Source organism: Gallinula chloropus (genome assembly GCF_964237585.1).
Source record: "Gallinula chloropus genome assembly, chromosome: 1".
Lineage (NCBI taxonomy): Eukaryota > Metazoa > Chordata > Aves > Gruiformes > Rallidae > Gallinula > Gallinula chloropus.
The window spans coordinates 91,103,560-91,129,722 of record NC_140085.1 but is presented as its reverse complement, the minus strand read 5'-3'; the positions used below and the strand labels follow the sequence as shown (position 1 = coordinate 91,129,722).

The 26,163-nt window shown below is 55.2% G+C and overlaps 1 protein-coding gene across 1 annotated transcript; it reads left to right on the top strand.

Annotated features, from left to right (window-relative positions):
• Positions 1–4: 4 nt before the first annotated feature.
• Positions 5–25,557, top strand: BOC (BOC cell adhesion associated, oncogene regulated; the record flags this gene model as incomplete). Its single annotated transcript, XM_084279298.1, has 18 exons — positions 5–89; positions 477–755; positions 10,482–10,628; positions 11,230–11,373; positions 11,765–12,058; positions 12,860–13,132; positions 13,835–14,130; positions 16,830–16,992; positions 17,973–18,083; positions 19,193–19,399; positions 20,266–20,447; positions 20,938–21,043; positions 21,233–21,355; positions 21,983–22,204; positions 22,626–22,852; positions 23,435–23,514; positions 24,137–24,334; positions 24,864–25,557. 18 exons carry the CDS (start codon positions 5–7, stop codon positions 25,042–25,044), a joined length of 3,318 nt encoding a protein of 1,105 aa, XP_084135424.1. The 3' UTR covers positions 25,045–25,557.
• Positions 25,558–26,163: the final 606 nt, after the last annotated feature.

Sequence of the window (26,163 nt, the reverse complement as noted above, 5' to 3'; positions counted from 1 at the left end):
TGGGATGGCAATGACACGCGGAAAGAAGAGACCCGTGTCCCCCATCCCTTGCTTCATCCTCGCAGCTGCTACCTGCTTTGCCAAACTGAGTGAGTGTCTGTCCTTGCCCGTTTCTTTGGTCTCCTTTGTGCTTTGCCTTGAGGCTGGTTAGCACAGCCCTGCCTCAGGCACCTCGTGCTTTCCTCTCTCTGCTGCTTCCTCGATCGCCTTGACCAAAGGTCTGGGTTCAAACACTCCTTGAGAGAAGCAGGGGCTACACTTGGAGTTGGAGACTTCTGCCCAGTGGTGCTGAGAAGAGAGGGGGGCAGTGTGCATCTGCAAGTGCTAGAGCGGGGCTGTGGCTAGAGGAAGGTGTGGCACAAGCAGGCGCCACGTACCGAGCACAATGTACCAGCCTTGCAGGTTTTCTCCCTCTGTCCCTTCTATTGCTGAGTCTCACCGAGTTTTCTTACTCCCACCTCTTCCCCTCTACGCAGGTGAGTCTCTGCAGGTCACCGTGCAACCTGCCTCCATCGTCCAAAAGCTTGGGGGCCCAGTCAGCCTGGGGTGCGTAGTGGATCCCCCCAGAGTGAACCTCACCTGGAGACTGAATGGGAAGGAGCTGCCTGGATCGGACGAGGTGCTGGGTATCCACATCGAGCGGGGGAAACTCATCATTGCGGCTCTCAACAACCACACCGTGGGACGGTACCAGTGCATCGCGCGTGTGCCTGAAGGAGTGGTCGCCAGCGTCCCTGCCGTGGTCACGCTAGCTAGTGAGTAACTTCAGTCCTCTGCCAGCCCCTGCGTTTCTCAGACCGTCACTTACGCATCCTTAAGTGGCTCATCCACGCTCACTTGGTCACGCTGGTATCGTGAGAGGGCTCCTTTGGCCTAGGCCACTCTGTAGTATTTTTGATGATGGACTGACTGGCCGTCATGTCGTGGCCCAGCCATGACCCGAGCAGTGATCCTGTGTGGCAGGCTGCAGACCTGTCCTGTGGTGACAGTTTCTGCAAGGCCATGAGGAGCAGGAAATACCTGAGCAACGGGGTTTGTGTCCCTGCTTGGTTCCCTGGCTGCCGTGTTGCCCCATATGGTTACTCAGCTTTTCATTGAGGGTACCAGAAAGTACCTCCTGGTGCTGATGACCAAACAAACCACTGTCTGGGCTGTCACAGGACTGTTGCCAGTTCTGGGTCAGCGTGCACTAAGTTTTGCTGCTTCCTGACCCATGGAAAGTGAGGTCCCTTGCTCTGCTTGTGCTGTGATGGGAACCACACGTTTCTGTGTTGTCCCTGGGTTCATCATAGCCAAAGTAGCAGCCCCCATGCTCACAGTAAGGAAAGTTTGGTTGTGGTGAGGAGGTGCTCCTGAGCACCTGCATTAAGTGGCTGGTGGCTCTCTGTGTGCTGTTGGGAAGAACTCTTGCCAAAATGCAAGGTGAGAGAGCAGCTGGTTGGGGAACGGTTGCGTGGTGGTGGTGGAGGCAGAGGCTGCACTGTCCTTGTTTGGTAAGGTGGGTGTGGAAGTCCATGGCCGGTGGATACAGGAGAGCAGGGTATCCAAAAGCATGTGTGACGAGGTTTATGTCTTTAAGGGGCAGGAGGCTGTATTCATTACCACCACTGTTGGTCCTGGGAGGACATGCTCCCCCTTCCCAGAGCTTTGTCCCCTTCCTACAAGGCGTCACTGGCACCCGGGAGTAAAGGGGGGGTAAAGAGACACCGTTTTTCTGAGCCACAGCACTGAGCTGAGCAAGAGACTTTCCTCCTACCTCTGAGCAACAAGTGCTCCTCTCTGCTGCCCTCTGGCATTGCCGACTGTCCGAGGAGCTGTGAGCATGGGAAGGAGGCACCTGAGAGCGGGGAGTGGAGCGTCTCTTACAGGTGCCTGGGTTAGGTCAGATGCTGCGCTCAAAGGTGAAGGAAGTGCCGTATTTGGACGCATCAGAGAAAGAGCCTGCGTGGAGCTGGCGTGGACCACCCTTGTTTAAGCCACGGGGAGTTTGATCTTCTCTGAGACCCCTGCAGTTTTTGGTGGAGCAAGTGCGTGCGGGGGAGACAGCCTTACCCTGGCAGTGACGGGCCCCAGGTGTGGAAAGGGCTTTGTCTTCCCAGCAAGGCGGAGTCTGGAGCGAAGTCTTAAGAGAATGAAGAGGCGAAGATGTTTGTGCAGAGCGGGGGCTGGCTCTGCCTTAAAGCCAAGAGCTATTGGCTTGTCACTGATACATTAATCAGGAGTGAAATGTTTAGGCCAGGCTGGGTGGGAGGAGGAGGCAAGGGAAAGCCAGGGGAGAGTGCTGAGCTCTGAAGCGAGGTGGGAGGGGGTTGTCACGGGGCCGAATCTGTCAGGGGATTTGGCCTGAGCCCTGTGCCGAGATTAAGTTTCGGAGAACACATTCCAGAGCAGAAAGGGGGCTGTGTGCGCTGGTGGCCTGATAGAGGGAAGGAGAGGAGGAGAGAGGTGGATGGGATTACCAAGGGCATGGTTTGCATTTAGAAGAGCAGGGTGTGCAGCTCCACAGCCTGGCTGGTTCCGTCTTAGGCTGCTCCCCTTTTCTTTTTTTCACCTTGACCCAACCCACCACTGCCAGCTCTGGCTCCTGGGACGAAGTGTGGCTGTTTGACCTGCCTGCTTTGGTCTAACATTACTGGTGGGCAGGAGACAGCTCCTGGAGCACCAGAAGGTCCCACTGTGTCCCTCAGGATGAATCAAAGCCACGACTGAGTAGTTCTTTGGCCCTCTCCAGGAGGCAAATTGCCTTCATTCAGATGATTTGTAGCTGGGGATGGGGATGCAAAAGAGGGGCACTTACCCATTGCTGCTCTCCCTGTTGTGGCAAAGGCACTTCTTCCAAGGGGAGATCAGGAGCACCATTCAGTGGAGCTCACAAAACAAGAGCAAGTGGTTGGTTGAACAAACAACTAAAGCATCGTGGAGCACCCCTGCACCACGCTGCACATGGGTCTCCTGTCCTCAGGGAGACTTGGGGATGGCAGGGGCCATGCCCCCCACACACCTGGACAGGTGATGGAGAGGCCGCAGCTGGGAAGGCTTACTTGGCAGTCAGTGAGTGAAGAGGGCAGCCCAGGAAAGGCATGAGGCTGAAGATGTAGGAGGGAAACTTCTGGAGGGGTTCACATTACCAATTTCATGTTTGTGAGCTGGAGCCTGCTTGCAGAGGTCTGAAATAACAGAGGGCAACTGAGTTGTGGTGGGACGGAGCTTGAAAGGTAAGGTGGCAGGTGTGCCATGGCTTCTCACTCCTACTTTATGCTTCCTCTCTGAGCTGGTTCAGTGGGGACCATAGGCTTGGGGGTGGAAAGGAAACCCCCTGGCAGGTCAGCCTTGGAGCTGATCTTTTAGATCACCCACCAGGCTGAAAGAAAACCCGTGCTGGGGTGAGAGTGAAAGTAGACCGTGAATGAATGCAGAAGTGGGGTTTGTGTGTGGAAATATTTTCAAGGTGCAGATTTATTTAGGAACAGGACCTGGAGTCATTGGGGAAAAGTGTCTTGCTGGGTTTCGAGGGCTGAAGGTAATGTTATCTGGCCAACTCTTAGGCTATTTCCACATCTTTCTCTGCACCTCCTTTGGAGGAAACACCCCTGAGTGCCTCAGGCTGTCTGCCCATGCCCCCTTCCTCAGGGCCTCCTCCTCCTTTGCTGACAGTCAGCAAGCAGATAAGCATCGCTGCAGTGCTGGCAGCCTCAGCCTAGCCTTGGGACCGATACCCCCGTCTCCCGTCTGCGGCGCGGTGGGGCAAGTCCGTCTCTGCTTTCCCTGTTGCAGAGAGAGGGCTGGCTGAATCGTAGAATCATGGCACATACTGAGTTAGAAGGGACCCATAAGGATCAGGGAGTCTACCCCTCCCCCCCCCCCTTTTTTTTTAAAGAGGTATGTTTTTATTTGCAAAGAAACTTTAGAAGTGATTGGTAAATCAGGCACCTGGAGCGCTGGGGTAGATGTAAGGAAACACACACTGTGGTGCACGCTGACAGTACCTCTCCCATGCCAAGCCCTGTCTTTGCTTACAGTGATGTCCATCACGAGCTTCTCGATGAGCAAGCGAGCAGATGAAATACATCACACAGAAATATGGCAAAATGTGATTGAAACCACAGGGTAGGGGCCGTGCTGGAGCCATGATGAGATAATTAGGGGGACAAACAAAAACCCCACCAACCCATGAGAAGAAGCCCTTTTCCAGTTGCAGTGGGTATAGATTTCAGACAGGGACATTTGGTGTCTGCTGGATTCCTTCGGAAATTACTGTTCTGAGGGTTTCCAGTGCAGAATATGTAATACCCAGTGCAGTTCAGAGGAGTGATTGCGGCGGCACCGGGCCAAGAAACTGCAGTAGGATGGCCAACTAAGTAGAAGGCCTGCAGACTGTAGGCAAATGGAACCCACACCACATCTCCAAATGCTAGCATGAATCCAAATCCATCATAGGTAAACAGAGGCTGAAACCAGCCCTTAATTCCTCCAGGGGAGATAAAATAGGTATTGTATAGCCAAGGGGTGGAAGGAGGAGGGATTTGCAGAAAGCAACTAAAGGAAGAGTATTCCAGGCAGTATTTGGGTGCTTCTGAGTCCAGTTAGAGCTGACCTGGTGCTCCATGATCCCATGCTCAACCTTGGCAGCCCGTGGCATATCGGTACAGGTAGGTGCCTGCTGATCACCGCAGGATCAGCCCTGTGTGGCCCTGAGGCAGCCCTATGGCACGGCGATGGTGGGCTGGAGCCTGGGACAGCTTGAATGGATGGGGCAGGGGTATTCCTGGTTTTCCAAGCCAGGTTCTAAGTCTTTATATGTCTGAAAGCTGCAAGGAGGGACGAGAAAGGTATTGCTCTGCCCGCTTCCAGGTGGCAAATTTGCCATGGTGCCAGAAGCCCTCTCTCCTGGATGGAGGTGCTATATGAAAAGGCGTGGCTGCAGAGGACTCTGGCAGGGCTAGATAAATCCCCCAGGGACACAGATACAGTGCCATGGGCTGGTCCTGCAACAGCAAAAGTCTTGGAAGGGTCGAAAGTTCTTGGTGGAGCTGAAGCGGTGTGGCTGGAGCAAAGCCAACAGGCAGAGGTGGCGCAAGCCATGCTCCCCTCAGCATTCGGCTCTGTGTGTGTGTAAAACCAGCGCAGGGAGCGCAGCAGCAGCCCTCGCCCTCGCCCACGTAGATGTGATGCTGGAAAACAAACCCTACCAAACAGATGAGGGGTGCAGCAAAGGCAACCCCACCAGTTCCAGTATATTCCCCACAACCAGGTATGAGAGGAGTGCAGGACACCCATGTCCCAGGGCCAGGGTGGGACAAGGGATGCTCGTTGCCCCACAGCCCTCCGTTGCTCCATCGGCGCTGCCGGCCAGCGCAGCCCTCAGCTCTGCGGCAGCACGTGGGAGAAGCCGGGCCTCAGCGCAAGGCCTTGCGGGCAGTGACCCTGCGCTGGGCTGGGCTGGGCATCCCCCAGGAATTTGCAGCTGCTTTCTGAAGACAGCCCCATTCATTTTCCACTGCCTGGGCCTCTCCTCTGATGGCTCCCCTGAGGCGATGGCAGAAGGGAGAGAGGGAGGGAGGGAGGGAGGAGGGAAGGGGGTGACTGCGTGGTGGAAAAGCATTTGCTGAGCAGGCATAGGGGGTCTCTGGCCCCGGGGGCAGAGGTGGTGTGAGGAGGGAAGAGAAGGAAAACACGAGTGGTGTTGCTTGAGCCAGTGGAGCTGTGACACAGGGCTGTGCAATGGGCCCAGGGCAGCGTGGGGGAGTGGGGCACAGCATGGGGGATGTACTCGGGAGTGCGTGAGCTTGTGGGAGCCTTGGGTGGGTGGCTGTGCTTGTCCCCTTGGAGTGAGAGGGGGCTGGCAGAGGCAGCACTGGTGCCTTGGCTCCTCCAGCCCTGACTGAACTGGGAGCTCATAACACTGAGCTGCTCTGGCAGGCAATAGTGGAGGGTGCCTGCCCCTGGGCCGTGGGACCCCTGTCCATTCCCCTTCTTGGGGACCCTCCTTTCCCTCCCTCGCCCTTCCCTACAGCAGGGAGGACTTTCACCTTGAGTGCCGGCATTTTATTTACTACTGCTTCTTCTCACAAGTTATTTATGGTCTCCCATTCACTTAATCTGCTGTGTCTCGCTTGCTCCTTTGCTTGGCCCCCGGCCCTGGGATTCAGCTGGTTTCCTTCCCCGATGACAGCGGCGCAGCTAGCCCCGGGGCTGACCCTCCCCGTGCCCCGGCTCGCCGCCTCGCGCCTCAGAGCAGGGCGCAGATGGACACGAGCAGCGGGCTTTGGTTGGCGCTCCCTTCTAAGCCCAAAAGAAAAGGAGGGGGTGGGAAAGCAAAGTTAAAAATGAAGCCTTGTTACCCCAGTGCGGCTGGGATTGGCAGCGCCCTGCCTGCCTGTCTGCAGCACCTCCTGGCTGGTGGCTGCTTCCCTGTGATCAAGCGTGTCTTTTAAGGACAAGGACATGGGCTGGCACGTCAGGCGCTGCCGTATGGAAAGGAAAAGCCAGCCAGTGCGGAGGGGATGTGGTTTTTTTCCCAGCTGCAGCGGGAAATTGCATGTTAGACATGGGGCAGGGCTGCTGCTGCTCTCTGTGCTGCTGAGTGGGGGGAGGCACGTGTGGCTCCCCACATCTCAGGGGGCCTCATGGGAAGCCCTCAGGGTGAAACTGTGTGTCCCAGCCCAGCATGGTAGGTGGGAGCTTTCAGTTTGCTCCGTGGGGGCCAAGTGCAAAGGGGTGTGTGAAGCAGAGGTGGGGGGGTGAGGGGCTCATCCTTTTTACAGAGTGCCCCCAGTGTGGGGCTGGTGGTGCCCCCGACCGCTCCTTGCCAGCTCCAGCTGACCCACTGGCGTTAGTAGACAGCTGTACGCACCCGTACCAGCGGGGAGCGGGGCGGTTCAGACCGCCTGTGGCCAAAACCCACTGGCAAATAGAACAGTCTTGTTCGCTGTGGGGGAGCAGGAATCTAGGGGAGTAGTTTGGCAGGAAGCTTTTACACTTGCGTATTGGAAAATAGTTTGTCCTGGTGCCCACCTGATGTTTTCCCTCTCCCCCGCTGGTTTTGCTCCACTTCTGCAGTGGTGCCTAGTTCTTGCCCCAGCCTCTCAGGATCCCGTTCCCCCTCCAACCACAGATTCACCCCTTATTCCCCAAGGCTGCACTGGGAGGGGAAGTTTTTTGGGTTTGTGTGGCAAGGTTTTTTGGTGGGGAGGCTTCTGCAAGAAGCTTCTAGAAGCTTCCCTCAGGTCTGACAGGGCCAATATCAGCAAGCTCAAGGCCAGACCTGCTGCTGACTAAGGCCAAGCCAGTCGGCAACGGTCACAGCGCCTCTGTGGTAACATACTTAAGCAGGAAGAAAGCTTGCATGCAGACACTTTTTGCCACCAGAGAAAAGTGAAGATGTAAGAAACTGTGCCGACACCAAGGCCAGTGAAGAAGGGGGGGAGGAGGTGCTCCAGGTGCCAGAGAGAGATTCCCTGCAGCCTGTGGAGAATACCATGGTGAGGCAGGTTGTCCCCCTGCAGCCCATGGAGGATGATGGGGTGCAGAGACCCCACCTGCAGCCTGTAGAGGACCCCATGGTGGAGCAGGTGGAGACATGTGAAGGGTGCTGTGACCTAGTGGGAAGCCCATGCTGGAGCAAGTTCCTGGCAGGACGTGCAGCCCATGGAGAGAGGGCCCCACACCAGAGCAGGTTTGCTGTGGAGAGTTGGAACCCCATGGAGGACCAGGCTGGTCCTGAAGGTCTGCACCCCATGGAAGCCATACTTGTTATACTACTCTGTTTACATTAGGTACTTTCTTGGGGGAGGGAGTGTATTAAATTTAGATGTATTTTACTCCATGTAGAGTCTGTTTTGCCCATGACACTGATTGTGGAACGATCTCTCCCTGTCCTTATCTTGGCTCCTGAGCCTCTCAATATGTATCTTCTCCCCTGTCCAACTAAAAAGGGGAGCGACAGAGTGACTTTGGCGGGTGTGTGGCCTCCAGATAGGACTAAACCACCGCAGGAAGAGCTGGGGGTCCCACACTCAGAGCTGTGGGACTGTTGGGCAGAGCTGCCAGCGTGGGGGCTGCACATGAGGGACCCCCTCATCTGCCCAGCCAAAGGTCATCTTAGGAGTCTCCTGGTCTCCTGGCACAAGTACATCATTTTCCATCTCAGAGCATGGTGCTGCTCCCTGCTGGGCTCCACAGTGCCAGGGCCATGGGTCTGATCTTCCTCTGGGCTCTCGGGCCCCTTCTCCTTTTCGGGGTCTGTGCGTGCGCGCACGTGTGTGTGTGTGTGTGTGTGTGTGTGTGTGTGTGCACATCCCTGCCAGCACTGCTGGAGCCTCTGCCTTGGCTCTGAGATCTTAATTTGGCTGTGATGAATCCAGACCACCAAGGCGCACATTAATTTTCCTGATGCTCGTTTATATTTTGTTGATGGGAGAAATATGCGTGATGTGGGCAGGCAGACACCGGCCCCTCGCCTCTTCTCCACCTCTTTCCATTTCTGTGGCTCTCCCTGCTTTATTCCTTGATCAAATCTAAAAGCAGAGAGGAGGACATACCCCATGCCCTTCCCCTCCCCAGCAGTAACTTTCCTTGTTGGAGGGGCACGAGGCGCCGCCAGCTCTTCGCAAGTGAAGAGTTAACCTTCATCTGGCTTCAATACCCAGTGGAAACACAGCTCCCCTCCTCGGCTTGTCTTAAAGGATTAATCACATTTCTGAAGTTCACCCCTATTCCTCCTTTTTATTATTTTTTTTTTCCTTAATTGAATGATGCCAAGAAATTCCAGAAGTATTAAGCATGTTCGCTGCAAATCATTTTTATGACATTGCAAAACCTCCCCTTTTCAACCTCCTCCCCCTCCCCTTCCCTCAGATCTGGGCCCGGGAACGCTGGCTCCCCCGGCAGCCGCCCGGCAGCCCCTCCGCGCCGCGCTCGGGGAGGCTTTCTCGCCGCCTTGCCAAGAGAGCTGGTTTTTATTTAAACTCCATAAAGGATCTTGCTTTAATCAGAAAGTCTGCTTGAGAAATTTCATGTCACTTTTCCATGACTGTGGGTGGGAGAAGCTTGGAGCCAGAGTTGTCTTTTGCTCTTGGAGAGCTGCTGCATTTCCCAGAGAACAAAAACACATTTTTCTGCTGGCTGGGGCTGCCAAGGGAGGGAGAGAGGGAGGGAGGCTGCCTGCCGCCCGCCCGCCACCAGCCCTCCTGCTTCACCCCCCCTGCCCCCATCCCCGCTCTCCAAACTGCCCAAGGTCGCGGGCGTCGTGTCCTGGGATGGGTTTTGAGGGGTGAGGGAGCTGCTGACAGCGCGTGGCCGCGATGCGGGGAGGGGTGCGACGCGCTGCCTCAACGTGGGGTTTTGAGGCGCTAGCGCCAGGGCCCGGGGAGGATGGGCTGGCTGGAGCCTGGATGCAGCAGCGTGACTCCTGACCAGCCACGGGACGTGCAGTTGTCGCTAGCGGTCGCCTGGGCTGGCGCACGGCACCATAAAAACGCGTGCATGGAACGTTCCTCCTGGCACAGAATTCTCTCACTTCCAGCACAGGCTGACCAGAGACAAACTTCGGGCTTGCACCACCCCTGAAAGATCTGCCATTGTGCCCAGGGAGAGGGGGGGAACTGTTGTGTCTCTGTGAAGCCTGGCGGGGCCAAGCTGGTGTGTTCCCTGCCCTGACGATCCGTGGGGTTTCACTGCAGTTCTTTGCTCCTACTTGGAAGGACAGGGAGAAGGAAACAAAAAGCTGAGGGTTCCTTTTCCCCTGCCCCTGTGCTGCCTGCGCTGCCCTGGCCAGAGGAGCTTCTGCTATGGGGGGGCAAGTGCTGGGAGAGGGTGTTTCCATGGCTGCTTTAGGGAGGGGGCAGCTGTGCCGGGTAGAGGAGAAGCTGGTTTTCCTTGCAGGTCCCTGTTCTTTAAAGCGCGGTGCGGGCACCACTTGGGTGCGTGCGAAGCAGCCTTTGCCTACGAGATGCTTGATGGGAGTGGAGCAGAGATGGGGATCGCTCAGGTGCTGGAGGAGCTCAGGGCAGCTCTGGGAGCATCCAGCATCTGTGCACCGTCTCCCACTGTGCCTGCACGCCCTTGAAGCAGGCTGGGCTCCCTGAGTGTGACTACAAAGTCAGCTCCTTGGTAGCGGCGCGGCAGCCACATTTGAAATAGGAGGTGGCAGAAGAACCATTTTTGGTCGCCCTTCAGTGCTGCCGTGTGTCAGCTCATGTTTTTCTCTCAGGACAGAATTTTTCACACCCAGTTCCGCAGCCGTGGAGCAGACGGTTTCTCCAGAAGTTGTGTTTTAGGTTACCCATTTTGTAGGAAGGAGGAGGAGGAGAAGAAAAATAAAGCTCTGAAACCAGGCCAGTTTCCCTAGTGACTGGTGACGGAGCAGTCCTCTGCCAGCACTGCAGTGAAACAGCCCAGGGTCCTCAGGGAGAGAGAGGATGAGCTGAGGCTGAGATGCTGGGCCAGCCACTGAGATGCCCTGTCACTCGGTCTCTCTGCAGATCTCAAAGATTTCAAGTTCGATGGGCAGCACGTGATCGAGGTGGATGAAGGGAACACGGCCGTGATCGCCTGTGACCTGCCCGAAAGTCACCCTAAGGCTCAGGTCCGCTACAGCGTGAAGCAGGAGTGGCTGGAGGCCTCCCGAGGTGAGTGCTGCAACGGTCTGTCCTGCTGAGTCCCCTTCCTTCTGTCTCTCAGTGTCACCCTGCACTGCCAGCAGTAGCTTTCTCTGCCTGCTGCTTCTTCGCTGTTCTTTCGCTGCCAGTCTGAGCTCAGGTCAGTTTAGGGGCTCTGCCGGGTCTCCCTGCTGTCCCTGCTGCCTGGAGCTGGGGAGCCACATGTAATGCCAGCTTGCAAGAAGGCAAAAGGAAGTAGAATTAGGTGATTCACAGTGTCGCTCCTGTTGGGGTGTCTCCATGTGTCTGTAAGTGTTGTGGTCACCCAGCCAGGGTAAAGGTAATTGAATTTTAGAAACTTTCAAGATCTTGATCTGACTTTTGCGATTTTGCTCCACCTGGTGCATGTACCTGGGACAAGCTAGCTTCTTCAGAGGCTCTGTTCCTTCTGTCATTGCATCATTGCTCCCCTGATGTTTTAACTAAAAGAGGTCGTTTCAGTGCAGTCACCGTTCCTGCATTGTTTCTTTCCTACCTGTCCGTCTTTCCTTCAGGGTAGTGTCTGCCTTCCAGGAGGGTGGGCGGGAGCGTATGTTGTGACCACGTGCCACCTCCTCTTCTCTCTCTACAGACAACTACCTTATCATGCCATCTGGGAACCTCCAGATTGTCAATGCCAGTCAGGAGGATGAGGGGACCTACAAGTGTGCTGCCTACAACCCTGTGACGCAGGAGGTGAAGACCTCGGTCTCCAGTGAGAGGCTCCGTGTGAGACGTAAGCCGCTTTCCCTTCACTGCACATAGTGTTTCCAGCCCTGGAGGCCCATATTGGTGCTACTGTGGCCGGTCTGCTATGTGAACCAACGTTATCAGTTGTTGGAAAAAGTCATTTCCAGCAGCAGAAGCCCCCCTGGGATTGCTGTAGCTCTCTGGGATTTGTTCTTGGTGATGGGCGAGCAAAGACCCCCTGGCCCTTCAGCAAGACCGCTTGCTGTGTGTGCACATCCCTTAAGGCATGTCCCTCTTGGCCTGCCTTGCCATTTATCCCCTGCAGCAGGGCGGTAACGGTGCTAGCCCTGCCATGACCCCAGCCTGCACTCTGCACAGGCTGCTTTCCCACTGGACACCTTCCTTCTCACCCACCTCCTTCCTTCTCTTCTCACCAGGCTCCACAGCGGAGGCAGCCCGGATAATCTACCCTCCCGAAGCTCAGACTATCATTGTCACCAAGGGCCAGAGCCTGATCCTGGAGTGCGTGGCCAGTGGGATCCCCCCGCCGCGGGTCACCTGGGCCAAAGATGGCTCCAGCGTCTCCGCGTACAACAAGACGCGTTTCCTGCTCAGCAACCTCCTGATTGACCCCACAAGCGAAGAGGACTCGGGCACCTACAGCTGCACGGCTGACAATGGGGTTGGGGAGGCTGGAGCCGCCTTCATCTTCTACAACGTGCAGGTGTTTGGTGAGTGCTGCTGTAGCCCTTCCTTCAGGCTTCCCTCAGGAAGGGCTTGGACTTTCTCCAGTGCTTTCAGGGGATAGCAGTAGTGGTGCTGTACTCTTCCTCTCCCTGGACAAACCACCATGTAAGGCAAACCCCTCTTGTGGTTCCAGTTTCTGGGAGATGGGGTGAATTTCTTCCCTGATGATGGTAGTTGCTCCTTTCCACCGCCCACTGTGAGCTGGAGATGATGGATCCTCCTTTCCATACAGAAGCTCTTCTCTTGTCATTTGTGGCTCTGGGTTTGCTCTGACTCTCCACTCTAGTGGAGCACCGGCTGCTCCTTAGACATATTTGACAGGAGAGACGTCAGAGCGACTCGCTGTTTGTTCTGCAGGAGACACCTCTGTGAAACGTAGGGGATACTACACCTCAGATATTTCTACCATGCATCCCTCCCCTTCTCCCCAGCAGTAGGGAAGTTCAGTCAATGTCCTGGATTGCATTTCATCCAGGGGCTGATGTGCTGTTTTGGCACAAGCACGATCTTTGCAGAGTAGCGTTTCAGCTCAGAAAAATGGGCTGATGTCATCTCAGAGGGGCAGGTGGCCTTGGGCCAGCTGTCTGTGTGGTTCCTGTGGATGCTGAAGGGGAAGTGCAGTGAAGCAGACCCCTGCAGGTCCCCGCAGAGGGAGTAGGACTTGGGGGTGGGGTAAGGATCCATCCCTCTGCCCTCATCCCTGCCAGAGAGGAAGGTGCAGAGCCCTGTCCTCGCTGTGCTCCCTGCCAAGTGCCCCTCACCAAATGTCTTTTTTCCTCCCACAGAGCCCCCGGAGGTCACCATGGAGCTGTCCCAGCAGATCATTCCGTGGGGCCAGAGCGCCAAATTCACCTGCGAGGTGCGAGGGAACCCCCAGCCCTCCGTCATGTGGCTGCGCAACGCCGTGCCCCTCTCCGCAAGCCATCGGCTGCGGCTTTCCCGCAGGGCGCTGCGGCTGGTCAGCGTGGGGCCCGAGGATGACGGGATATACCAGTGCATGGCGGAGAACGAGGTCGGCAGCGCACAAGCCATGGTGCAGCTGAGGACGGCCCGGCCAGGTGCGTCCCTCTCTCCAGGCTTGTGACCGTTCAGTCACGGAGCCTAACGCCCAGGGAAAGAGCAGGGGCAGCAGAAGAAAGTTGGGGTGGATCCACCTGCTTGTGTTCTTGAGCTGCCTTGCTCACCCCTCCCTTTTCCCACAGGCTTGGGGGGCAGGACTGGGACCTGCCTGGCTCCCTGTAGGAACAGAATGGCAGCAGTCTTGCTTCTAAGCGCGGTGCCACGTGCGAGCCATCGCTGCACAAGGGGCACAGGGCACAGGGTGTAGTGCCTTACCCACGGCTTACCTCTGCGCCTGTGCTGAGCAGGAGCGTAAACACTGATGTGGGTGGATTCACCTGGGGTAGGAGAGGTTCCACTGTATTCCTTGGACACTCCTGAACTTATCCAGGAGAAGAGGGGCTTCAGCAAGGGAGGAAGCCCCATGTGTCCAAGGCTTGTTCTCAAAGAGGCCCCTCTTGGTGAGGCGTGTTCAGTTAATAGCGGGTGTAAGGTTACAGCTGGGAGGAGGAGAGCTTGCTGCTGAGACCTTTCTGAGTGGCACAGCAGGCGGCAGTGCCTGGGAGCTGATACCTCTGAGGTACCTGTGCTGCAGTGAGTGCACAGCACAGGCCACCTGGGAGGTTCAGGAAGCTGGTAGCTCTGCCTTCACCACAGACTGGGATGGGCATTTACCTGACCTCCACACCTTTGTCTTACAGGAGCTACAACCAACCCTGGGCGAGATGCCCAGCTGGGCTCTGCTCAGCCTCCTACACCACCCTCCAGGGACAGCGCCTTGAAGCTGCCCCTGGATAAAGCTGGACTGCCAAAGCCTGGGACGACCCCGCTGGCAGAGTCTCTGTGCGCAGCCAACAGGGAGCTGGTGTCTCCAGCTGAGGCCCCCATCATCCTCAGCTCTCCCCGGACATCCAAGACAGACAGCTACGATCTGGTGTGGAGACCCCGGTCCGACAGCAGAGCTCCCATCCTCTATTATGTGGTGAAGCACCGCAAGGTATCGTCACTGTTTCACCCTGCTCCTGTTCTTCCTCTGCCCATTCCACAGCTGGGCTGGTGGCCTCACTGCATGTTGTCACACCTCGGGAGCAGGCGTGTTGGGGATGGTGGTGCTGGTTGGTGGGACCTCCTCCGCTGTGGCTTCAGCCTGGTGAGCCTCACAGGTGGCAAGAGGAGTTACTGAGCTGTCCAAGACCCCATAGTGGTGCCCGTCTGCCTAACTACGCAGAGGGTGTGTATGCACACATGTCCTTCCAGCCTGAAGAGCTTCCAGTTCCAATTCCCAGTTGCATGCTTACATAAGTAGAAGTCCTGAGGGACAGGACGCACAGCAACTCGCTGTGTAATGCTTTTGCCTTGACACAAGCCACAGGGGGACATCTGCCTGGAAAGGCCTGGGCTGCAGGACACTCTGCCTCTCTCCGCTGCATGTATGAGGCCTGCGCAGCAGCACTGAAGCACCCGTGCTCAGTGGCTGTGAGGAGCCAGCAAAGAGCCAGCAGAACCATGCTGAATCCTCTGGGAAGGTCCTCAACCACGGGATTTATTCTGGAAGCTGAAAGGCCGGGTGCTGCTGAGAGTCCCCTGGCTGGTGGCACAGCGTGAGCACTCGGCAGGTGCTGCAGAGCCCTGCTTACGCCCCAGGGCTCCAGCCCTCTGCGGTGCTTCTCAGCACTATGGGCTGGGTGCAGGCAGAGTGTAGCCCAGCGGTTTCACTAAACAGCAAAGCATTATTGAGGTAAAAAATGGGCTTTTGGGGTGTAGAGCATCTTTTTCCCATTTTGCTGGGAGTGCGTGGAGGAAACAGGGTTTGAATTTACCTGTTTGCTGCTTGTGTTTCCTTTGGGTAGGGAAGGAGTTGCAGTAGAGAGCTTTTGCTTTGGGGTTTGAGTATGTTCCAGATGGGGCATATTTTGGATTCCCAGCCACTGCAAAGCACCGTTTCCAATTACATGTATCTCTTCTCCTGGAATGTTTGATTTTGTGACAATATGGTGTAACAGGAGGCTGTTCGAATCCCTACCCGGCCTTGATTTCTTTCTAAACAAAACTTAAGCTGAGGGTTTCAACTAATCCTCTCTTTAAAGAGCCCTTTAAAGCAAAAGCAGAAGAGGGCAAGTTTAAATAAAATTAAAAAAAAAATAAATCCCCAAAGATGCCAAAAGCCTTCACCAGACTATTGGCTCTTGTTCTGTGCCAAGAAGAGATGTGTGTCCCGGTGGTGTATCGTGTAGCTACCGGTTCTGTGAGCAATCTTCACTTGCAGGCTGGAGTTTGTCCATATTTTATTTGTTTTTCAGCACTTCACCTGGCAGGGGCCGCAGGGCAGCAGAGGTCACCACGGGTCACTGCAGTTTGCAGCGCGATGTTTTCAGTGCAGTCCAAATTCTCAGCTGGAGGCTCTTTCTTGGGATGCTTAAGGATTGTGTGGAAAGGATTTAGTCCCAATAACCCTTAAACTTGTTTAGAAAGAGTTTGCTTCTATCAGAGATCCTTAGGATCAAGTTATATAATGATCTGGTTTTGACATCTCTGACTGGAAAAGCATGTGTGTGGAGAGGGAAGGAACCAATTCAGCAACAAAAGAAAAGGCTCTTTGTGTGAAAGATGGCTATAAGGAAAGCAAGACCTGCTGCCAGGAGGCTTGCATTTGTACTGGGCAAGGGTCTGCTGCTCCTCTGGAAAACATTTGCAGATGTCTTTCTTTCCCTGCCCCTAAAATCCGAGCAGCCTGCAAGCAGTCTGATGCCACGCAGCCGTTATCTTTGGTTCTTAGGAATTTCTCTTTTCTCTTTTTCCACCCCCCTCCTCCTGGCTACCAGCAGCCCTTAGGGCTCCCTTCCCCGGCCCCACAACGCCACGGGCTCGGGAATAAAAATAAAACGAGGCAGCATTAATCAGTCAGTGTCAGACGCTCGGGGAAGATGAATGATGCGGCAGAGTCTCGGCATTTCCGTTCTGTTGCGTTGCCTGCATTGCTAATGCTCCTTTCGGCACCGGGTCACTTCAGTGTCCTGCCTCTTTGCCTGCAAAAATATTATCCTTGCAGCTGGGGAGAAGGAGGAAGGTCCCAACCTCCCCCGCCACCTCCACACGGGGCATCACCAAAAAACACTGAACAGTGTTTCCAAGCCTTTCTGGGGGGGGTGCACGGCCAGAGCCTGTCCCTTCCCTGCAGAAACCTGTGCTCAAATGCTGTAATTCCTGATTGCAGGCAGAAAGCGCCAGCAAGGAAGCCCCACAAAACTGAATAAAAAGCTGATAGCAAAGTTATTTAGACCCAGATGACCAAAGTGGTGTGCGGGTAAATGGCCAGCATCCAACTGAGCAGCTCAGCTGGGCTGCAAGGAGAGATTTACCTCCCAGTGCAGCTCCAGCCTCTGCCCTTTGGGGGCACGCCTGCTCCAGAGCTTTACATGCACTGAGGGGCAGGGGATACCAGCAGACAGGACAGGGACTAATGAGCCTCTGGGGTCAAGAAAACACCCTGGTGCTTGGTGACTTGTCCTGCTTACATCTGAATCCTTCAGCTCTGCAAAATAGAACCATCTCCCTCCTGTGCAGGCAGGGAGCTGGCCCCCTGGCAGGGAAGATAGCCTGGGCTGATGAGCAGCCTGACATGAAGGTCTCTGAGCTCGGTGCAGGCAAGAAGCCCAGCCTGGCCTCAGCTTTGCGACGTCTGCGTTGGTCTCTCAGCAGGTTACCAACGCCTCGGACAGCTGGGCAGTGAGAGACATCCCAGCCTCACAGCATCGCCTGACCCTCACCAGGCTGGACCCTGGGAGCCTCTACGAGGTGGAGATGGCTGCTCACAACTGTGCTGGCGAAGGACAGACAGCCATGGTGACCTTCCGGACTGGTAAAGGTCAAACCTTTCCCTGGGTGTTTCGCTCTGAGTCAGGGGAGGGCCCCTCTGAGCCGTCCTGCCGCAGCCCTGAGGCACAGGCACCAGCCATAGGACAAAGGGGCTGTTTCTGCTCTGGAAACCCATCTGCCCTCAGCTTAGAGCAACCCTGTCAGAAGGGAAAGCGGAGGGTGGGATTGAAAAGGGATGGGGGAAAGTCAGGTCTTCCCCTCTGCCTGGGGTGGTTAAGTCCCTTCCTCCCTCAGTGCCTCGGCTGGACTGTAGAAAATGGGTCTGGTGGGAATGTCAAGAGGTCATTTAATCCATCCTCTGCCCAGAGACAGGATCAGGCTGTGGGGGTTGTTCCCGACAGGTGTTTATCTAACCTATGCTTAAAGCTTGTCCTGAACTAAAAGGAAACCCCAACCCTTCCCATGCACCCTGCTTGGTGCCAAGCTGTCTCTGCCGTTAAAAGGATGTTCCAAATGTCTGCACTAAGTCCCCCTCTCCCTGGCTGCTTTTCATGTCTCCAGCAGGTATGGGGAACATCATTCCCTTTGCAGCAGTCTTCCTCACAGGGGTGGGCTTCCTCAGGTCTCCTCTCAGGCCCCCATCTTCTGCTAATTGCTACTGTCGCAGGCAGTAATGTAGTAACACTGTCAAGAAAACCAATTAACGGTGCAAGCTGGAGCATAGGAAGTTCCTTGTGAACATAAGGAGACACCTTTTCACTGTGAGGGTGGACAGAACACTGGCACAGGCTGCCCAGAGAGGCTGAGGAGTCTCCTCTGGAGACAGTCAGAACCCTCCTGGATGCATTCCCGTGTGACCCTGCTCTGGCAGGGGGTTGGACTAGATGGTCTTTCATTGGAGTCCAGAGCATCCCTACCTCCACGTCATGGCTGGGGATATTTTCTTTGCTCCTCACACCAGAAGTTGACTCTGAGCTGCACCTCCGCCTCCCTGATGCCATCTCTCCTCTCCTCTCTGCACAGGCCGGCGCCCAAAGCCAGAGATTGTTGCCAGCAAAGAGCAGCAAATCCAGAGGGACGACCCCGGCACGAGCACTCAGAGCAGTAACCAGTCGGACAACAGCCGCCTGTCCCGTAAGGCCCTCCCTGAGCTGGGCAAGGAGGGTGGGGGGTGCTGTGGCCCAGCCATGTTCCATTGGGTAAAGCAAGACTCTGCAAAGCTGGATGGATGGTCTCCAGCTCCTGACAGGGAGAGGCCCTTCCTGGGCACCCCTGCAGGCAGGCAGTCTGGCTTAGGGGAGCAGGCTGACCCCACTGCCTGACCCCACCATTAGCACGTGGACTTGTCAGAAACTGCCTTTTGGCTGAGTTTCATGTGGAGGGTTCCGAAAGCCTTGCAACGGTGCTGCAGAGGAGCAGCAAGCTCCTGTGCACCAGTGGGTGCTGGGGGAACCCAAGGGAGCGTGGGGAACCAAGTCCCTGCAGGGTCTGGCATCCTTCTCTCTGAGCCAAGCCATGACAAGGGGCAGTTACTGCCCAGTCTAGGGGCAGAGGGTGCTCCATTGGGGTGTCTTGCTGCACTGGGGAAACATCAGTTCCGGTCTTGTTAATCCAATTAATTGTTTCCCACCTCATGCCTGGTATTATTATTATTCACCAGTGCCATTATACTGCCTGTGAAATTCTCTCCTTCAATCCTTATCCTTTCTGTGAAGTCCCCTCCTTCAGACCCCACGCTCATCCAGGTGCTGCCTCTCCTTCCATCTTCACAGCTCAGTTAACCTCATTCCCTCCCATCTTTTGATTGTTTTCCCACCAAATTACATTTTTACAGCTCAGGACTTTTCTCTATTTCCTCCTCAGCAGGGTCTCCCCAGTGTTGTTGTCTCTTACACTCCCCTGTCCGTCTCCCCCTGCTCACTGCTTCCACATCAGCCAGGCCTTTTGCTCTGTCCCCAGCCGTGGATCCATCCCTGTTGCTGCTGATGGGTGCACACTTCTCAGACCTTGTTTTGAGTTGGGAGTGGAAAAGGAGCACGGTGCCAGCAGGAGTAAAAGACGTTCTCAGGGCACAGGCTGAAAGGACTGAGGATTTGGGGGTGCCAGTTCTAATGAAGAGATAGAAAGGGAGCATTCAGGACTTAAGAGCATGTGGGTGGGTGCAGTGCAGGAGCTACAGGATCCTCCAGACACAGTGAGAGGAAGGTGTTTCACGTCCTGTTGTCTTTCTGTGCCCCTTGCAGCTCCAGAAGCACCAGACCGTCCAACCATCTCCATGGCATCAGAGACATCTGTGTACGTCACCTGGATCCCTCGTGGGAACGGCGGGTTCCCCATCCAGTCTTTCCGTGTGGAGTATAAGAAACTAAAGAAGTTGGGAGACTGGGTCCTGGCCACCAGTGACATTCCTCCCTCTCGCCTCTCTGTGGAGATCCCAGGCTTGGAGAAAGGTAGGCTGGTGTTCTCCTCCCTGCTGCTGGAGGGCTGTGGGAAAGCTGTGCAGTCCCTGCAGGACAGCTAGCCATCTGCCACATCACACTTAGCCCTGGCGTGTGTGAGCAAAACAGCCCCTCCCCAGCTCTGGGCTTGGATGCACAGGGAAAAGCTGCAGATGCTTCTCCAGTTTCTCCAGCTGCAAAGACACTGTAGCCCTGACCTCCCTCAGGGAGGCTTGTGGTGCTTTTCCATACTACAGGATACAGCTGCTGACGTCACTTGGCTTTGCCATTTACTGCCCTTGCCTTGGCCACAGGCAGGGCAGATGGGCACATGCATTCCCTTGCTCTTTGCATGAGAAAAGATGGCATCGCCAAGCTGGACAGTTTAGAAGGGCAGCATATCTACCCCAACTTAACAACCAGAGAAGCTGTGTTTGGGTAAAAATTACTTAGGCCTTGAGCTTTATAACTGACATTTACAGAACCTATTTCTGTGTAGTAGAGGAAGGACACCTTCCCATACCTACTTTCAGGTCAGGCCATCTTTTCGGGCGCCTGTGAATCCACCCACACGCCTTCCAGAAGGAAGTGGTTCCAAAGAATGTTTATCAATATGGTGATAGGTGCTTTATATATATAAATATATATAAAAACCAAACCAGACAGGGTTTGGGGAAGGCAGATAAAAGCAAGCTCCATCTAGCACGCAGCTGATATTCTGGCCATTTGATGTTTGTACTTCAATCAGAACCTCCCTGTGGGTTCTCTGCCTTCTGGAGAACATGTAGCCCCTCTCCACACTCACGCCTGTGCTGACAGTACAAGACTTGGAAGACTCCACTCTCTACACCTCTCTTATTTCCCATTTCCCCCCCTAGGCACGTCCTATAAATTCCGTGTCAGGGCACTGAACATCCTGGGAGAGAGCGAGCCCAGCGCAGCGTCTCGGCCGTATGTGGTGTCCGGGTACAACAACCGAGTCTACGAGCGCCCTGTGGCCGGGCCGTACATCACCTTCACAGATGCCATCAACGAGACCACCATCATGCTGAAGTGGATGGTAAGGTTTGTGGGGATGGAGATCTCTGAGTGTGCAGGGAAGCAGGAGCGTGGGTGGTACCTGCCCAGCCTAACATCTACCAGGTTACTGGACGGGAGCCTGGTGCCAGCACAAATGGATCTCAGCAGATAACCTCAGGGTCTTAGACGTTCTGGTCCACTGGCACAGTTTGACAGTGCACAGGGTGGCTGCTCTCCTGGCCAAATTCCCAGAATCTATTAGCACTTTTGCCTGTCCCAGTATTTTCCAGCAGAAACATCCTTTACTCACAGTTGCTGGGATAGCCCTAAGTGCTGATAATGATTGACAGCAGTCCATCCCAGAGGATTTTTGGAGTGGGCTAGATCTCTTGGATCACAAGCCTGGATCCATGTGTTTCCAACAGTTTAGGGTTTATTCAGAGGGATGCATTGTCCTCCTCTCTCTTGGCTGTACAACATGAAGCACAGCCATCACTGCTAATTTCTGCTGTCCCTGCTGTTCTCTGCAGTATATCCCAGCCAGCAACAACAATACCCCCATCCATGGTTTTTATATCTACTACCGCCCCACTGACAGCGACAATGACAGCGACTACAAGAAGGATGTGGTGGAAGGTAAGAGATAGTGGGAGGCAAGTCCCAGCACCTGGTTCCTCCTGGAAGAGTACTTGTCCAGAGGGATCCCCCTGTGTGCAGAAGGCAGCTGCTGCTGTGCAGGGCTGCTTTGCCTAGTGCTGCTGCAGAGCTGGCCAGGCTGCACGCTCCCAGAAGCGGCTCACAGCACCACGTGCGTTCCCTCCTCAGGAGACCGGTACTGGCACTCCATCAGCCACCTGCAGCCAGAGACCTCCTATGACATTAAGATGCAGTGTTTCAACGAGGGTGGGGAAAGCGAGTTCAGCAACGTGATGATCTGTGAAACCAAAGGTGAGCAGCTTCGCGGGGCGGCTGGGCGAGCGCAGCCTGCCTGCTGTCCCTGCCCGCAGCTGTACCACCCTGCCCGATGGTGCGTCGTGCAGGCTGAGGCAAGGGGATGGAGACAGCGCTGGGGAGAAGCAGGAGAGGTGTGTTGATGCTGTTGCTCAGTATGTGTATGTTCCCATACTGGTACTTGCAGACCCCTTGTGCAGAGTCCATCGCTGTTCCCCTCAGAGTAGCTGTTACCTTTTGTTTTCCTAAGGACCGAGTAGGTGGGCGCTGGAACCAGAAGGGCTGACTTGCCCTGGCTGGTCTGAACTCCTGGGTTTGGCCATAAGCAGGTTCCACGTTGTTTTCCAAGCAGCTGTACTGTCATATGAACAGCATTAGGTCCAAGTGGGTGCTTTGGAGAAGCGGTTTTCCTTTTTCCTTTGTGTAGCATCCTGGTGGATCTGCAAGCCAGGCACCAGTGACTTGTATAGTGCAGCACTGTACATCTGCCTAGGGAATCTTCTGGCACCTAGAAAGCCACTGTAGAAGTCTGCCCACTCCACAGCAATGCAGACATCTCTGGAGCTTGCTGCTCTCCCACCTGCCATGTCTCTCTCTAATGCATTCTCTCCCTTTCCTTCACAGCTCGGAAGTCTCTTGGTCTGCCTGGTCGTCTTCCGCCCTCAACGGTGCCCCCCCAGCAGCATCCCCCACTCAGTGGTGGGCACAGCGGCCTGGGGACAGGAGCCATGGTGGCCCGGTCCAGCGACTTGCCATACTTGATTGTAGGCGTTGTGCTGGGTTCTATCGTACTCCTCATCGTGGCCTTCATCCCCTTTTGCCTTTGGAGAGCCTGGTCCAAGCAGAGTAAGGGCTCTTTCTTGAGGGCTGATTGACAAGAGCTGCTTTTCCCTCTGGGTTAGATCTCACCTTGGGTGTAGTAGGGTCAAACATCCAAATTGTAAGAGCTACACATTCTAGAAAATAGGGAGAGGATGGGCAGAGGATAAGTCCCAAACATCCTGTGGACCTCCATAGAGACAGAGGCCACTGTTCCTCCCTTGTCCTGCTTACCTTGTTGAGAAGGAACCCTGGGACTAGAACAGGGGAAAAGGGGCCCTCCATTTGCCTTCACATAGAGTCCCTTACAACCATTTGTCACCAAGGGTGCTATGGGTGCCAAAATACCCGCCTGACAGGACAGCCTAACACTATTCCTGCTGGCAGCTTACTTGCAGAACCTCAGCTTTGCTTCTGGCCTCAGGGTTCCTTTTTCTCCCATCTGCAGAGCAAACCATCGACATGGGCTTCCCAGGAGCTGGGCTGCTGGTATCATCCTGCCAGTACACCATGGTGCCTCTGAGGGGCATCTCTGCTCCTCGTGCCAGCGGACACCCCTATGTCAACGGGCAGCCCTATGCCAGCGCAGCACACCTGAACGGCATCTGCCCCTCGGCAGGAGTGGGCTATGCGAGCACCAAGCCCCGAGACTACAGTCCGGACGAAGTACCCCAGGTACGTCCGCGCCCGCGGCAGGCGGACAGGTGAGAGGCCGTGGTTGTGGTGGGAGGACTTTGCCAGGCCTGCCTGGCACCGCCCTTGGCAGCACCAGAAGTGGCAAGACTGGTGGCTTCTTAGAAGTGATTTGCACTTCACGGTGGAGCCTGAGACGTGGGAGGAACAGGAAGGTCTCCAAAACACTGGTGGTGTGGGGTTTTTTTGGGGCAGTGGCTCCATATATGGAGGAGGCAGCGAGCAAGGGCTCCTGGGTGGGAATGGTTCCTCTTGCCCTGAGCAAAGCTCGCAGGCCCCGGCCATGCTGAGGACCCAGTAACTGGTAACACAGGCCAAGGCAGTGCCACAGCTGAGACTGCACAGTGGTTCCCACCCCCTCGATGGGGCAGTAAGCCCAAGTGAGTTTTTCATTGCTGGGCTCTGCTCTCTAGCGAGCGAGAGAGAGAGAGGTGCAGCTTTCTCTGCCTTCAGCGGTAAGAGCCTCACCAGCCTGGCCCGGGGCTCAGGCTCCCGGGTCAGCACCTGTCTCTTCGTGCTGCTTGGTGGGGATGTGCAGCTGAGCATCCTCCTTTCTCCTTCCAGTCACCCGAGGAGACCAACGCCTTGCTGCAGGCCAGAGCGCTGCACAGCGGGAAAGCCCAGCAAGACTTCCAGCCCTCCAGGTTAGTCCCAGCTTACGGAGGGGAAGGTGGAACGATCCAGTGGGGCCCACAACACTACATGCTCATCAGAGCTCACTCTCAGCATGCTCCCCTCTGTCCCGTTTCATGTGGGAAACAAACCCATGTTCCAGCACTAGGCTGCCTTGGTCTACATTCTTCTTGTACAGGTCATTCCTTTAATGGTTTGAGGGATGGAAGAAAATGTGATTGTAGGCATGGTCAAGGACTTCCTGCTCCTGCCTCTTAGTGGGAGACTGAGAAGTAGACTGAGAGAAGCTAACATCTATGAGTGGATGCTGATAATAAACAGTTCCCCCAGAAGCTAGCCAGGGTCCAATCACAGGTGCTTTGTATCTCACTGTTGAGACTTGAGGTCATCATTCCTTTGCTCCCTAGGAGACACTGCTCTTCCCACTCCTGTGGCACTCACTAGATTCCTGAATTGTGGATACTAGGTTCCATCACCCCATTTCCATCCCACAAGGACATCCCAGTTTCTGCTCCTCCCCTCACTTGGGAATGCTCTGTCATTGCACTGATGCAGCTGGCTGAGATGCTGCATGTCTTTCAAGGAGGAAAGATGTGTGAATAGTGCTCTAAACCTGTTTGTCTGCCTCCCCAGATTGCCCAGCTCAAGAACAGAAGACAGTTCTTTTCTCTATAGTCTCCCAGATGACTCCACTCACCAGCTTCTTCAGCCACAAGAAGACTGTCCTCACCTTCAAGAGCACTTTGTTGGCCTCCATCATCCAGTGATGGGCAGCAAAGTGGGAGGCCTGAGCCTGGATGCCCGACGCGACCCCCTGTTCCACCAAGGTCAGTGGTCTGGTAAACTGGAAATCTCCCTGTCGAGCATTTCTGCCGGTGGCTCTGTGCGTGCTGGCTTCCGCGGAGCAAGGACGGTTTAGTGCTGCATAGAACAGCAGCATGGAAAGGCCCTGTGAGCAAGTTGGGGACTGCCAGTTGCCTCAGGGAGTTTGAGAGGACAGAGTTCTCCCTTCTCCAAAAGCTGGACCTGTATGCTGCTTGAAGGGCACATACCCCACCTCCCTTTAGTCCTTCTGAATTCTGCATCTCCCGGGCTGCTAGTAAAACAAGCAGCTCCCTGAAAACTTACATGGGTCCATCTCCCTAGGATCCATTCATCCATCCCACAGTATGGCTCAAACTCACTGTGTGCAAACACAGATCAAACTCCTGTGTAGCCAGGACAGGATGTTCAGGCTGCAGTTGTTCTCTGGTCAGAGTTCCTAACCTCGCCAAGTGGGCTGTTGACTAGAAAGCTGCTACAGCATCTCTCATTTCTGTACACATTGTAATCGTTTCTTGCTCCTCTCCCTTTCAGGAAGCCCCTGTTGCCTAGGCCTGGTGCCAGTTGAAGAGGTAGAAAGACTAGATTGCTGCCAGTCCCGAGGAGATCTGCATCCCCAGAACCCAGTGATCTCATCTTTGGGTCAGGACCTACCAAGACACTTGAAGAGCAGCCCGCCGCTGCTGAGGCCCTCAGAGACTCACTCTCCCACCAGCTAGGGACCAAGCTGCCTTTTGCAAAGACTTATTCTAAAGAGAAAAAGAGAATGGGTATTTATTTTTGTATAACACTCCTATTTATATATTTATGCACTTGTATATAGATGTGTACGTGCCTTTTGTAATGCTACGGAGATGGAAGGCATCCTCAGCGAGGTCAGAGGAGGGCCCAAGAACCAAGGCAGCCGCTCTCTGTGGCACCAGGCTGCTCGCCAGAGCACAAGACTGACACAGCAGCACGAGAGACAGCATGGGACACGGGTCGAAACAGAGCTGCCACCACCAAGGTGTAGCACCCTCTTGCAGGGAGGGCTTTGTGAAAGAGAACGCGGTCCAAAAGGTCTTTTCCTCTCCCCCACGGGAAGACGTGTTCCAGGAACAGGCTCCTGTGACTGGACTGGAGTCACGCACTCTGCCTAATCCACCTACAGAACCCTTCGCATACACACGCCAGCTGCAGCTGCCTATCTGTAAAGCAAACCCACGCTTCAACATCTAAAATAAAGGCTTTAGTCTCTTCTGCGCCTGCCCGTACACTAAATCCTCCCCGAGAACGAGCCTCCTCTCTCTGCTTGCAGGCCCACAGCAAGCAGGACAGCTGGGGCAAAGCTGCCATTTTCATGCAGTTTTTCCGGTCGCCACTCCTGTGGCGCTTCCAGGTGCTGAGCTGGGAAGAGGGACGGTCACCTCCTGGGCTGGTTCAGTGACATAAACCTTCTAGTACAGAGGCAGGCAGACACCCACTCGTCTGCATTTCTTTTTCCTTATCCCCCACCCCCATCCTGTGATTTTCCGGCATCCAGGCCTGTGGATAAGGGCAGGTGGGTTTCCCTAAGAAAGCAGCAGATGCTCAGCACCTTCATCGGTACCCCTGGAAAAGGTGGGCAGCACACGTGCCATTCGTCCGGATGTGCTGGGGGCTTGTACCCGGCTGGGATCTGTTTGGGTCCCGGCTGAACATACAGCAGACAAGAGGGGCAAAGGCTGGTAGCAAAAGGCAGGGCGGGGGGAGGAAGAGCAAGAGCAGAGCTGTAGATTGATCAATCTGATTCAAAATCCACAACAACCCCCCACCCTGCACCCTCAAGCACCTCTGCAGCAGAACAGTGGGACGCAACC